The 15,669-nt window shown below is 34.1% G+C and overlaps 1 protein-coding gene across 1 annotated transcript; it reads right to left on the bottom strand.

Moving 5' to 3' along the window:
- Positions 1 to 6,093: 6,093 nt before the first annotated feature.
- Positions 6,094 to 7,112, bottom strand: LOC113325988 (ethylene-responsive transcription factor ERF017-like). The gene has a single exon (XM_026573808.1). The coding sequence runs from the start codon at positions 7,105 to 7,107 to the stop codon at positions 6,370 to 6,372; it is 738 nt and encodes a 245-aa protein (XP_026429593.1). The 5' UTR covers positions 7,108 to 7,112; the 3' UTR covers positions 6,094 to 6,369.
- Positions 7,113 to 15,669: the final 8,557 nt, after the last annotated feature.

Consider the following 15,669-nt stretch of genomic DNA (forward strand, 5'->3'; position numbering starts at 1 on the left):
TATGAACTGAACCCTTGCTAAAAATTCAAATATTGCAAGGTTATGTATGGTAAATTGAGTACGTACATGAATGAGTTTGATGATTGAATACATCTGCATGACTTCGCCATTTCTATATATACCTAATGGTTTTGGCTGCTGGTTTTTTCGGCTTGTGAGTGAAAAGGAAAGTGACGATCCATGAGAGAGTGACTGAGTGAGTGAGTCTAAATGAACGCGTTGAAGTGCCGCACGTTACAAACAGGCCGTATAAAAGGTCAAGAAACGGACAGGTGGATGGACAAAAGATAAGGATCTAGAGTTTAAAATTACATAGACGCGGTAGAAATAATTAAACGTGACGATCAGACTAGTTCGAGTTGACATCAATGATTTTGACATCTATAACTTTCCTATCCTTAATTCCTATGAAGGACCACATATCGAACCCTATGAGTTTGGGTTTACGAACAAGATTTATAGGATGGAATAAGAATGTCATCTCCGTCGAGTCAAAGCTTTTGCCATTTCAGCGAGATGAAGGTCATATTTTACAGTCACCAGTTGTGGCTCATTAAATATGTGTTAGTACTTGTTAAGCTTTTACAGATGAGAAATCAAAACAAAGATTTCATCTTGTGATTCGACATATTTTGCTTGCGTGCTTTCATCTAATTGAGTATCGGTTCCCTTATAGAAACTCCTCTATTTTGTCTCTCTATGTTGGAAGTTAAACCAAGATATGGTAATTGAGTTCTAGAGAGTTCTAGAAGAGTTTTAGAAGAGTTCTATTTAGAGTTTGTTTTACGTTAGGAAAGTGTCTTTGTTTAAAGTTTTATCTTTGTTAGGAAAGTACTTTTAGTGATTGTCAAGTTTGTGAGACTATAAATAGGCTGTTAAGCCATGAAAGAATGTACACCAAACTGATTATCAATGTAATCGTTTATTTGCTTCCGCGTATGCTCTCCTCTTTCTTGCTCGATCCTACGCTTTATATGTCTCCTTTTCAATAACAAATGAAGTCTTGTTATTGTTATGCTAACAGTAACTTGAAAAAAGGTTACTAAGAAAGCATTTTTTTTTGTTTGAAGACTACAGGGAGGAAAATCTTTAACGCACTTTTGGTTTTGGATAAGAGATAAAGTTATATTGTTAATTACTGTGTATCAAGTATAATTTTTATCCATGATATTGCTCATTATTTTTGTTAAGCTTATAATATGTGCAGGATGTTCAGCAAACATAGATTAGAAGTATAAAATTTTAAAAAATGGACCCGAATATATTCCGAGATTCTATCGAGTTTCTCCCCGAGATGAAATTGACCCAGTGTCTCGGTGCTGAGATCCGAGATTGATCATGATTACATTGTGAATAACCAAACAGTTCCACCAGTTAACTCTAGTGCAAGTAGGGTGAGCATGAGCCGGTATGGACCGGTTTTCGTCTCATCCTCATCCAATCCATTGCGCTATGGATTTGAAATTTGGCATCCGCATCCAATCCATATCCAACGGATTAGCATCCAATGAATACACGGATGGACGGATTTGATGCGGATAATCTACTGGATTTGTTTTAGTTAAAATTTATAGTAAAGAAAATAAAGCTAATACAAATGACTCCTTATAAAACCTATATATCCTATATATGTATATAAATATAAAAATGTCATGTACAACACCCCAGGCAAACATCTTAAAAATTCCTAAATGATCCATAGTATTTTCTAGAACTATATAAATGCCTTTAATTTAACGGATATGGATGTCCAACGGATTTTCAAGTTTACATCCGGGCCCGATACGTTATCCGTTGGATTTCGAAAATTCCATCCGCATCCAACCCATTAACGAACGGTCCGGGTATCCATCCGCAAATGAACGGTTGGTCCCGGTTAAACCCGCGGATTACGGGCCAAATGCTCACCCCTAAGTGCAAGGGCTGAACTACATATTAACTCCTCTTGGCTTTAGCCAGGCCTAAAGCCCAAAAATACTTAGATTCTACCGGGAGTTTCTAGGTTTTATTTAGAAATCAAGCCAATTAGCTTTCAAGCCACTCCAACATTCAATTTCTAGTTCCGCAACTGATCTGGTGACCCACTTCTCCATTCCAAGTCTCTGAGGAGTTTAAATTTTGTTATCAATTTCGTGGTAAACTTTTGATCCTTATACAACTGTGGCAAATATTTAAACCGTGACTAAATCAGAGCTCCAAGATGTTTGTTTCATTGATCAAAAGATTCAAAACAGAAGCAGCTGTACGGAAAACAGGGGGACCAGACTACTAGAATGGACAAAACAAAAACAAGTAGAAAGAGGATAAAATAGAAAGCTTCTTCTAACTTTATTTTCTTTTTGGCTTATTTGTTTGTGATTCTTAAGAAAAGAAGAAATTGCTGATTGAAATGTAGGGGGATATTGAATCCCCCTTTATGATATTATCAAGGTAATGCTGACTAAAGTGTCCTGCCCATGAAGTAAAAAGGAAATTGTTTTAGAAGCACACAGGCCGACAACAGAGCTAATTTATAGCGCTCTATTTGATTAATGGTCCTCGTTCGTCCTTATACTGTAATTATTTAAATTTCATATGTTATATGTCTTCTTGAACTATGTCCACAGCCTTTTACTTGTTGAGTGAGATCCCCTCGCACTCTTATTTTCACACTATCTCACACGTTGAGAGATATTTTCTTAACCAAAATTCAACGGTAACATATTTTAAGGTAATATTTTGGAGATATGTTCGTCTTACAAAGATCTACATACCCATAAAAAATGAGCTCATTCAGAAATACCAAACTTCACCATCTACCAATCTTAATTTTAATGGTTGAGAATTAATCGACTTTTGATGGTTAATTTTCAAAGTAGTAGATGATGAAGTTATACTTTTCGGAATGAGATCACTTTTTGTGGGCATGTAAATCTTTGTAAGACGAGCATATCCTCAAAATATTAGCTTCAAATACGTTACCATTTATTTTTTCTTAAGAAAAATGTCTCCAAAATGTGAGATAGTGTGAAAATAACGGTGTGAGAGGATCCTTCCTCTTACTTGTTCTTTCTTTGAAGAAGATGCATCCCTTCTCACTCTTATTATCACACTATCTCACACGTTGGACGTTGTTTTTGTAAATAAAAACCAAACCGTGACAAATTTGAAGCTAATCTTTTGTGGATATGTTCCTTTTACCAAGTTCTACATGCCTACCAAAAATGAGCTCATTCCAAAATATAAAACCTCACAATTTACCGGTCTTAATTTCGACGGCCAGAAATCCGCAGATTCTCAACGGCTCATTTTCAAAGAGATAGATGATGGTGTTATACGTCTCGGAATACGCTCATTTTCGGTAGGAAAGTAGAGTTATGTAATAGTAACATATCTCCAAAGTATTAGTTTCAAATTCGTTACGGTTTGGTTTTAATTCGAAAAATAACGTGTGAGATAGTGTGATAATAAAAATGTGAGGGGATCCCTCCTCTTCTTTGAGTCATATATATTTTATAGCGCATGTGTTGCATGCTGACTAACGCATATGTTGAAATGTAGGTGCAGGATTTTGAAACAGAATTTCTAATTTCGTAACTAATATAAGCATTACCAATTTTAGTGCTAGATCTGGGTTAACAAGGTTGTATCTTGCCACAGGTTTAGAAACGTTTATAAGTGTTAACATAAGTAGTTTATAAGCCCAAAATCCTTACTGCAACATAGTTTAGTAAACCCAAAAAAAAAACAAAAAAAAACTTTGCACCCTTATTAAAAGCCAAAGGGAACTAAACTTGTTTCTAAGTTCTCCATTTGCATATCATATAACAGATAGAAAAGAAGAAAAAACTTGTCAGTATAAGTATACTGCCATAAAAATTTGATGATTGATAAATTTGAATTACATGAAGGCATGAAGTGATATCTTCTTGTTTAACAGTGGTTAGAGGTAGGCACAATGCTCAACGAGGAACATAGTTACATGGTTATCAAGCTGGTTTATTTAACACAATAATGCAGATTTTTGTACTCAACGATCGTTAAGTTGTGAGCATTGATATTTTTGTACCCAATCTCTAAAAATCATGTCTTCGCCACTTTGTGTAATAAATTAGAAGTTACCCACGAAAAACCCGACGGAGTTTTCCACAACATAACTATGTGTACAACAATAATTATAAAATGAGCATAAATGTGTTGGTGCAAAATTGGTTTTTTGTCATGTTTCTTTATGGTTGTTTTTTTTTATTATCTTAGAATATGTATGAAGGCCACCCACAATTCCACATCAATACCATGCATAACCAAACACTGTTCTAGTTAACTATCATGACCATGATCCATTTCAAATCTCAAAAGCACTTAAAATCTGTTAGCAATATCATAGCAAAATTTTGATTCTCTACACAACTGTAGCCAAAACTGTAAACCGTGGCCAAATAAAAAAACGAAAATGTTAGTTCACCTTATCTAAAAATCAAATTGTACGGACAGGGGACCATCAACCCGAATAATTATGTTCACGTCAATTCTGCGGGTCCATGCATGTCCATTAGTGCTGTTTGACACATTTCTTTTATGCAATCTAATAATTGTGCCTAAATTAGCAAGTAGGAACCATATAATATTACAACTAATTGATCAAAAATTGGTAATTTATATACAAATGGGTTATTTAGATGGGCTTCTGGTAAATACAAATTAGTATTATTTTTTATGAGCAAGAAAGTTTATAATTAAAATGTAGGGGGAAATTGAAGCAAAATTCATTATTTTAAACTAATGTTGAGTCAACATTATTTTCTATATGCAGTAGGAAAATTCTAATTATATGTGGATGTGGTTATCCGATTTAATTTCTTGGAGATGCTCAGAATGTCGACTCTTCTGATCAACACGATAGAACACTGCAACAATATTAATGTTAGAAATGGATCACACAATTTCGATAGTGTTTAACTTCCAGTAAATAGAAGTCCAATGAAAAATCAAAGGATCCGTTGACATGGTTATAATGACATAATCCGTTGATAAGATTATCATTTTTTTTACCAAACTCAACCGACAATTAATTTAAAGCTAATATTTTGGCGAAATGTTCCTCATATAAAACTCTACATTCCTAATAAAAAATGAGAGAATTCCGAAATACGAAACTTCACCATCCACAAAAAATTTTAATTTCAACCGTTAATCTTCAATGGTTGATATTTAAAATGGTAGATGGTGGTCTTATACATCTCGGAACGCTCTGATTTTTGGTGGAAGTGTAGAGACTTGTAAGAACATGTTATCAAAAAATTAGCCTCAAATTCATTGCCCGTTGGGTTTTGGTAGAGAAAATGGCGCTAAAATGTCAAGATTACGTCATTATAACCATGTCAACGGATCCTACCCCTTCAATATAATGTCACATATGATGGGTACGAGAAGTGTTATTTTCTTTGTGTTTTTTTGTACTCCCTCCGTCCCTTTTATAAAGGCGGAGTTGTAAAAATTTGTAGTCCCATTAAATAGGCAGACTTTCAATTCCAATATGGGTTTTCCATATATTGTCCTTATTTATTATAGGTAGTTGTCACCACAATTAAGTTAATGTTTTTAGTGTTGGAAATTGTACAAAGGATAAAATAGGAAAGAGGATGGAAATGTAGGAAATCAAAAAGAAATCTTATTTTAAGAGAAACTCACTTCTCCGCCTATATAATAGGGACGGAGAGAGTATGTTTTATCGTGAACTAATGTATGTTGGTTAGCAAAGCTTTAGACTTTCTAAAGAAAAAAATTCGAAAAATGCAATTCCAAATGTGGAGTACCCAATAACATGTTTCGACTGATCTTAGGTTAACATTCCTAATTCCTTTTATAAAGATCCATCCTCTTACATAAAATGAGCATATTTTGAGATGCATAATCATCAATCACTTTAAAAATCAATCGGAGGTACTTGTATCTTGACTTACTCGATGATAACTTTTAATTCAGCCACACTTTCTTCAAAGATGATATGATTCCCACGTGTAGTCCCTTTAGTTTTTTATTTTATTTTTTTGGTAATGGAAATGTATTACCAAGAAACTAGAGCCTTACATATCTGGGAAAGGCTCTCCCCACAACATCATCAAGCAAAAAAGGATACAAAAGAACAGGGGGTTCTGTAACCATTTATCAGTATATGCATCATTTGCAGCTTTTTTAGCCAAATGTAGTCCCTTTAGTTTAATATGTGCTTCATAACCGTTCCAATTGTAAAATAGTTTCCTACGCATCAAAAAGCCCAATACAAAAATTAACCATCCTATGCCAACTAAGAACTTAAACCAGAGATAAGCACAAGAAATACCCATAAAACCACACTAGAATTCGCTCGAATAGTTTCATATGACTATTTTAAAAATCCCAAAGAGATGAGTGGTTATAAAAAACCCCACCATCATTTTCATCCCCGTATGAGTGGTTATAGAAAACCTCACCATCATTTTCATCTCCATAATCACCGCAAACTTGCCGTTGTGGTGATGTCAATGCAAAAATATCTCCGGGAAAATCATGAGCACCAGAATAATCACAGAAATCCGACTCAGTATTAACTGTAGTCGACGTACAATTACCCGTACCCCCCCAAACCGACAACAAGTCCAGGAGTTCCCTATCCACATTACCATTGTTGCCATTATTATCAATAGTAGTTTCTTTCTCTGATAGATTTACATTTTCAGCTTCATTGTCTTCCTCTTCTTCATTCGCGTACTTAGCAGCAACTTCTTGAATTTCAGCTCGAGACAACGAGCTAGCACCTTGAATATTCGGAGGATTGTCAGGGAAATTGAATTTAGCTCCTTGACCACGAAGACAAAACTGCGCAGCGTCAAAAGCTCTAGCTGCTTTCTCCGGTTTATCATGAGAACCTAACCAAATCCGTTCTCGACTATTTGGTAATCGAATTTCCGATACCCATTTACCCCATTTACGTTTTGTGATACCCCTATATTTAGATTGATCCCTACTTTTACTAATCCTAAGACTTGGGGACAATGACGATGATGAATTATCAACTGCATCGTTCCGAGTCATTATCCTAGGTAAAAGATTTTTTTTTTGGTTTTTGAAAGATTGGAGTGCGTACATGAATAAGTTTGATGATTGAATGCATTTGCATGACTTTGCCATAATTTATATATATATGTAATTGTTTTGGCGGCTACTTACTGGTTTTTTCAAGGTTTACAGTTGTGCTAGTGAGTTAGAAGGAAAGTGAGAGTGAGTGAGTCCAAATGACCGTGTTGAGGTACTGCAAACTAGAGACAGACTGTAACTGGGTATTGAAACGGACACGTGGATGGACAAGATAAGAGGATCTAGGTTCTGAGCTGATACAAACGCGGTACAGAGTGTCATAGACTCATAGTACAAATAGAAGAGGAAGAATAAAGCTGGTGGGACTAGTTCAGGACGTCACTAATGATGTGATAACTTTCTAATTTTCATTTCCTACGAAGGACCACCTATTGAACATCCTTGATTAATTAATTAATTTTTAATATTAACTTTTTTAATTTATTTTTTTATAATTTTTAAGTTTTAATTTTTCTTTTTATAATTTCTTTTTTTTGAGTATTTTTTTTTTTGAAAGTTTTGAATTTTTTTTCTTTCTTTTCTTATTGCATGATAAAATCAAAATTATCAGCCGATCTTCTCCTTTTCTTTTCATCCTGAAAGTGTCGATAAACAGTTCGACTGATGATTAAACATGAAATGTTAGCCGAACTTCACTTCATGAAGATTAATATTAAGTTCGGATGCCCTATTTTTTTATCGAATCTGCCGAACCTAGATATGTTTTCACAAAACACAAGTTCGGCTGACATATTACCAGCCAAACCTATGTATGTTTAGGTTCGGCATATCATTTTTGCGCCGAACATAGATTCGTAAATAAAATAATTTAACAAATTTTGTTTTCTAAAATGTTTAAAATTAAATTAAAAAAATTAAATATTTTCTTTAAGAAAATACTTTTATTTTTTTAATTTAAAAATAATTAAAAAATATAATAATAAGAACATTTTTTCCGTTATGAAAATTGGCTAGATAAGGGGCACCCTACAAACACTATTTCCCAGTTGCATGGTTAGTTTATTGACTTTGAAGCAGAATGGGCTTTCAACCAGTTTCAAACGATTATATGCATCACACGACAGTTAAAAAAAAAATTATAGCATTTTCATCAAGAAGAAAGGCAATGGAGTAACATAAAGATGACTGAAATGGAAAAAACATAGAGACCGTGTCATTTGACTTCAGCATGCCCGTGATTATGTTTATATGTCTTAGTATCTGAGAACCTAAATTCGGATATTGATGTTGTAGCGCACTCTACTCAGCAAATCCATTCCCTAATTTATACTATGCTAGTCTGGTTTGGTTCAAAACAAAACAAAACAAATATTCACATGAGTGGCCATCCGCATCAATACTACGCATAAACACTTTGTTAGTTAACTCTTATGACCCACTGATCCATTTTAAGGAAACCTATTTTAAGGCATACTAATTCATTATACCATTTAGGGTGGGTTTATGGGTGTTTAAAGGTAGTGCAATTACCCATATATTCTTAAATAAATTAAATTACTAGAGTACCCTTATTCTCAAAAACCTAAAATCAAAAATCCAAATAAACTTTAAACTTAAACATCTTGGACTCCAATTCAATCAACAAATGATCAAGCAAAGCAGACACGAATCGAAGTGAGCGATGTTGGAGTGCGAAATCAAATCTCGATTGCTCTTAGATGTATTTTAGAATGTATATGTAACAAACTCATCTTGTTTTTAATTATTTCTATTTTTGATCGATAGAATATAATTTCAAAGATGAAATTCGGGTTATCAAAAGATCAGTTCAGCTGATCTTGGAGTATCAGTTTTGAGCCGAACCTAGTGTATGATTTAGAGAAATACTATGTTCGGCTAATGCGCCTTTGTTAGATTTTGTTCGAATTAGCCGAACTTAAATTCGTCAATTACAGAGGGAAGTTCGGCTGATAACTTTTCAACCAAACCTCAGTTTTTTGAAAATATACCTAGCTAGGTTCGGCTGATAACTTGTCTGCCGAACCTAGGTATATTTTCAAAAAACTGAGGTTCGGCTGAAAAGTTATCAGCCGAACTGTTCATCTTGTCAGTAGATTTGGGTTTTTAAAATTCAATTTTTTGACAGATTCAACTTATAAAAAGAAATTACACCTCGTATATAATCTACCTTTGATTTGAATTTCACATTTTTGTCACTTCTAATCACTAAAATCTCAAAATTCAAAATCCAAGTTTTTTTACACTTCTTCTTCTTCTTCTTCTTCCTCTCAAAAACCCCCAAGTCTCTCACATAAATTTGATTTTCAACTAATTCACGACTAATAATTTAATTTTTAATCAATCCTTACAATTCCTAGCTAATCAAATCTAATCATAATCATTAATACTAATTATGTAAGAATAGTTATGTCATTATTAAAAAAGGTGGATAAGGGGTGATGTTGTTTTTTATTTAGTGACCCTATTTTGACATTATTCAGTATGCCTCAAAATAGGCTTCATTTTAAGTGGTTTTAAGGTGGACAGTGATTTAAGCAACGATGCAAAGCCTGGTGCTTTCTTGGGTTGCTGCCAAAGGACCATTTAAACTTTGCTCTTTTAGTCTCTAATCAGGATACTATTTTCTATCTGCAAAGTACTCTCTCTGTCCCTAATTAGTTGAGTCATTTGTAGTTTGCACAATTATTAAGACAAGGCAATAAGGAGAGTATGTTTAAGTATTTTTTACAAGTATGCCTTTATGGATAATAACTTGTAAAACTTCGAAATGATTTATCTCTTAAACTATATCACGGTTTTTTGTAAACTTTATACCGTTGAAAAGCATTTTAAAACACGTACGTAACGAATATAAACATGGCTATCAAATTATACATATTTTTTATAGTAACAATAATCAATTAAAAGGGTAGTTTTAGAAATACCCCCTTGATTAGTGAAATGGCTAATTTATTTGTGGGACAAAATTTAAAACCAAATAGCTCAACTAATTGGGGACGGAGAGAGTAATTTTTTTCTTTCTACCTCCGGTAGACCATATGTGTATTCTCTACTTTTAATAAAATCTTCATCTTTGATCGAAGAGAAAGACTGATCCATTTTAACCTTGCATTTTTAGGGGCTGCTCAAAAGGAATTAGGGGCCAGCAATAAGACAAAATAGGGTCACGTAAACCTAAATAGAGTTCACCCCTTATCAACAAATTCGTAATGTCAAAATTACCCTTCAATAATCGGAAGCTAAACAACAATTCGGTAGTCTCTTTTTTTCTTTTCTTTTTTTTTTGGTGCGACCATAATCGGTAGTAAATTGGGTTAGTTAAACTTTCGAATATATAATGTCCCTAGAATGAGATTTTTCAAAAATTCTTCAATTTTCGAATTTTGGTACTACCATAATCGGTAGTAAATTTAACTTCCGAATGTATATTGGCCCCAAAATGAGATTTTCCCAAAATCCTTTAACTTTCCAACTTTGTACTACCATAATCGGTAGTAAATTTTGTTACTTTAACCTCCGCATGTATTTAATTTTTGAATTTTGGTACTACCATAATCGGTAGTAAATTTAACTTCCGAATGTGTACTGGCCTCAAAATGAGTTTTTGAAAAAAAACCTTAAGTTTTCGAATTTTGGAATTATAACAATCGGAAATAAGGTAAGTGAATTTAACTTCCGATTATATAGTGGAATTGTGAAATGAGAATTTATCATATTTTGTAGTATTTTAAGTTAATGAAACTACCGATTATATACTGGCCCCAAATGTGTATTTGGAAAAAATCTTTAATTTCCAAATTTTGGAATTATAACAATCGGAAGTAAGATAAGTGAACGTAACTTCCGATTATATAATGGAATTTTGAAATGAGAATTACCATATTCGGTAGTATGTTAAGTGAATTAAACTTCCGATTATATACTGGCCCCAAAATGAGTTTTTGAAAAAAATTCTTCAATTTTCGAATTTTGGTATTAACATAATCGGTAGTTAATTGTGTTCATTATACACCGATTGTGATTAATTTTTAGTACAAAAAAATTGAATATTTTGAAACAAGAATAATCGGTAGATAACAATCATCTTACCTACCGATTCTGGTTGATGTTCATCGTTTCTTAAGAACATCATCCATAATCGGTAGGTAAAATAGATTATTATCTACCGATTACGTTTCTGCTACTATAAATCCAAGAACATCAACCATAATCGGTAGGTAAAATAGATTGTTACCTACCGATTATGTTTCTGCTACTGCAAATCCAAGAAAGTTTCGGATCAAATTTTTGATTTCAAGTATTCGAATCCTACAGGGTGTTAGTCCTCAAGGGAGTTGGGAGAGTTGGATGTAGTTTGGTTTTTTCCTGTTAGTCGTGGGGGAGTTCAAAGGAGTCTCTCGAAATCTCTGTTAGTCGTGGGAGAGTTTAGAAGAGTCTCCCGAACTCCCTAGAAAACCATGTTAGTCGTGGGGGAGTTTGAAAGAAACTCTCAAACTCCCTGTTAGTCGTTAAAATTAGAATGCTAGGGAGTTGGTGTTTTTGGGGGAGTTCTGTGGAGTTCTAGGGAGTTTATAGTGTATTTTTTCTTCACTCCAAATCTCTCAAAAAAGTAGAGTTTTCTGGAGAGTCTCTCAAACTCCCCACACTCAAAACACCAAACTCTCTCAAACTCCCCACACTCTCTTACACTCCCTCAAAATCCCCAAGATTCAAAATACATTAAACTCCCCCAAACTCACTGGTGGACTAACCCCTTGCTAATTTTGGATCATAACTACTATCATTTATTCGTTTTGTTCGTTTAACTTTTTATTTTATTTTATTTATTTTTAAGTTTCAACTTTACAATCAATCGTAAAATATGTTTGATCGATGATCTTTGGCTTCAATCAAAATTAAAACGATGATTTTTTTTTTCAATTTGTAGAAAAGAGAAAAAAAAATGAATGACATGTTTATGAAAATAAAGGATATAGGTTTAGATTTAGTATAAAGGTATAGGACAATATAGACAATTCTCTATTTTTAAGACACCCCTTAACCTTCTTCAATGATTGGGAATAAATGAATGTCCCCTAATTCCTTTTGTGTGGCTCCTAAAAATGCTAGGCATTTTAAGTCTCAAAAGAATTTAAAATCTGTTGCCAATATCGTAGCAAAAATTTGATTTTTTTTCCTTTTTTTTTTTGAATGGAAAGGAAGAAATTTCTTTGAGAAAGAAGAATTTCCAAAAAGTCTACTACCATGGGTAGAAAAACAAAAACAAAAAAACTACCAACTAGTAAAGCACAGTATCCCAATCATGTACATTGTTTGGGAAATTTAAATGCACACTGTTACCAGCTGCAGTAGCCCAAATAAGCATTAAAGCTTTTGCATTGTCACACAGTTCATTATCCGTCTTCAAATTCTATATAGCTTGTTTACAAAATGCGACAGTTTTTGTCTCCCTCCATATTGTCCAAATTGCTGCAGCAGGAATGAGTTCCCAAACTATCTTTCCATTCTGAGAAAGAAAGTTGTTAGCCAAGAGTTAGCAAGCGCCATCAAGCTTCCAGGAAACACCCATGCCCAATTATCTTTTGGAGTTAAAGCAATACCAAATCTTACTTGCAACCTTACCACGTAATAGAAGGTGATTTTGGGATTCAGCATTATCTCCACACAGGATACAAGAGTTGTATAGATCCATACCATTATGAAGTAACATATATCTTGAGTATTTTGATTCTCTACACAACTGTGACCAAAACAGTAAACCGTGACTAAGTCATGAGAAAGATGCTTGTAACTTTGTAATACTGATTAAGAAAAGCAACTCTACAGCAAAGGGACCACCAGATTTGGATGAAAGAAAATAAGCAGAAGGGTTAAGTGGTAAAATGCCCCAAAATGGATCCCATGGTTTTGAAAATGCTCTAGACATTAGGGAAAAGATTAAAATGCCCCATTCCATTAGATTTTTCGTTAGAAAGAGTTAAGTAGTCGAAATTGTTCTTCATGGTGCATTGTTCATAATTCAGGCTTCAGTGTTTAAAATTTAGGGTTCAGGGCTCAGGGTTCAGGACATAGGACTCAGGATTTGGGGTTCAAGATTTAGGATTCAGGTGGTGGTGCGGTCGTATTGGTGGTGGCAGCGATGGTGATAGTGGCGGTGATAGTGGTGGTGGCAGCGATGGTGATAGTGGCGGTGGTGGTGGCGGTGATGGTGGTGGCGGCAGTGGTGGTGGCGACGGTGGTGTCGGTGGTGGTGGTGGTGGCAGAGGATATAAATGAAAGATCATGTAGGAAATGTCACACTTCATGAGTAGCCCACCACAATCCGTGATAATTATGTGATTTCTTTATGAGTCAGATATCCATGTTTCAGGAAAAATTTATAACAATGAATGTCGTACTTCTAGTAAGCTTTTTCAATATAATCTTTACTTTTGCCTGAGGAAAAAAACAATGGATAGCCATACTTGAAGTTACACAACCCGAAGAGTCTAATGCCGACTTGCACCTTTTGAAGGAATATTATATGTTCTCTTTATTTGGCCTTTTTTTCTTATACTTCCGTAATAAAAATATTTGTTATTAATAAAGAATTTGGACTAGGCACAAACCAGATGAGATTTGCACCTTGTAGCAAGTGTATTCTTTGTAGCTGCTTATTTTTGGAAATTCCTTCGAATCTCCCATGTTTTACTTATTTATTTTTTGCATAACATAAGTTTCATTTTGGGATCATGCATGTTGATTCGTTATGTTTGATGCATTTGTTTTATGCTGGCTAAGAAAAATGTTATTGAGATGAAATTAGCAATGTACTATATATATACCAATCAATATGATCTATTAAAAGGAAGTAATTCAACAAATGATTTTGTAGTTAAGGCTTTGGGTAAATAAACGATTGCCTTTTTAATTTTGATGATCAAGAAAGTTTATAATTGAAATGCTGGGGAAACCTGAAGCAGAATTCATCATTTTAAACTAATGGAGATGCTTGAAATTCCATCTCTTCTATTTTCATACAATTGCCATGGCGTTGTCGTTCAACTTACATTAAACAGAAGTTTAGTGAAAAAGCAATTCAACATACTGTCACATAAAAATGGTATGACTCATGTGAAGTACTGGTTTTGGTTTAATTTTAATTTATTTTATTATAACTCATTTCTTTTGGTTTATAAAGCTTTTCACATTAAAATAAAGTCTCAAAAATGCAATACTAAGTACACGACGTCTTCTTCATGAATAACGGAATAGAGTCCATCAAATAATCCTCCTTTAAGAAGAAGGATGTGGAAGGACACACCAGAAAGACAGAGAAAAGAAGAAGAGAGAATTAAGAATTACAAATTGCGTCTGATATTCTTTTATAGCATAACTTCTATAAAGTAATAGGTCGAGGACCAAAAAAAATAAGAACAGATAGCTATTTCAGCTGGTCATCCCCGGTCATCAAAGATTTGATACATTTTAGAAAGTCCCAGATTTGAATCTCAGATGACACAATACTACAAAATTTGATGTGAAGGTAGAGCTAGCTTGATCCCTTTGCGACATAATCAGTTCCTTTATCCGCTTCAGCTCCCCGCACGATTTTCTTGATTCGAGTATCTGATTCCCTCAACTGAACTCGACCAGTTATTTTGAGAATTAGGGTTTTTTAAGATATTTTAATATATTGACAGATATACACATAACTGCGGTTATTCGCTTTATTGAAAAAAAAGGATGGAAAGATAAAAGCGGGAGTATTTTATTAAGCGGGTCGTGAGTTATAACTCCAAAGGTGTCACTATCCATCCATAAAATCCATCTAAACAAAAGTAACACAAAAACTCCACTTACAAAAGTAACACAAAAATCCCAAAGATGTCAATTTTTAAAAATTTGGGATTTTTGTATCAATTTTGCTTAATATGGAGTTTAACACAAAAATCCCAAAGATGTCTGAAAGTTCCAGGAGTAGCTGATATTTGCCCGTACTGTGAACAAGAACAAGAGTCGCCTGCTCATGTTTTACGAGATTGTAATCATCCTAGAATGGTTTGGTTTGCTCTTTTTGGCTGGTCTCCAAGTGGTAACTTTTCTTTTGCAGATTGGATTGGTTCGTGGTTTGATGATTTACATGCTAAAAAGATCTCAGTGGAGGAAATCTGTAAAAGACCAATAACAGCATGTGCTTATGTTTTGATAGGTGTGACAAAGTTTTCCAAAGCATTGCAGCCCAACCAGAAAAGTCGATTAAAAAGTGCAAGAGATTCTTTGAAGATCATGCAGTTCAGTAGAACAAAACTGTTTCTACTAATAACAGTAATTGTCGTAGATTAACCCATTGGAATCCACCTCCTTTTGATTTTGTTACAATTAACTGTGATGGTTCATTTTTAAATTCCTCAGAAGGTATAGGACTAATCATTCGAAATTGTGCAGGTGAACAGCAGGCAGCAAAATGTATCCAACTAAAAGGCATAAGAAGCGCCAGGAGGCTGAATGTATGGGGTTGTGGGAGGCTGTTAAATGGGATAATTCTCTTAAACTAGAGAAGGTGCATTTTGAACTGGATGCTAAGACGGTGGTGGATGTTGCTATGAAGAA

The sequence above is a fragment of the Papaver somniferum genome, unplaced genomic scaffold (genome assembly GCF_003573695.1).
Source record: "Papaver somniferum cultivar HN1 unplaced genomic scaffold, ASM357369v1 unplaced-scaffold_10, whole genome shotgun sequence".
NCBI classification, from domain to species: domain Eukaryota; kingdom Viridiplantae; phylum Streptophyta; class Magnoliopsida; order Ranunculales; family Papaveraceae; genus Papaver; species Papaver somniferum.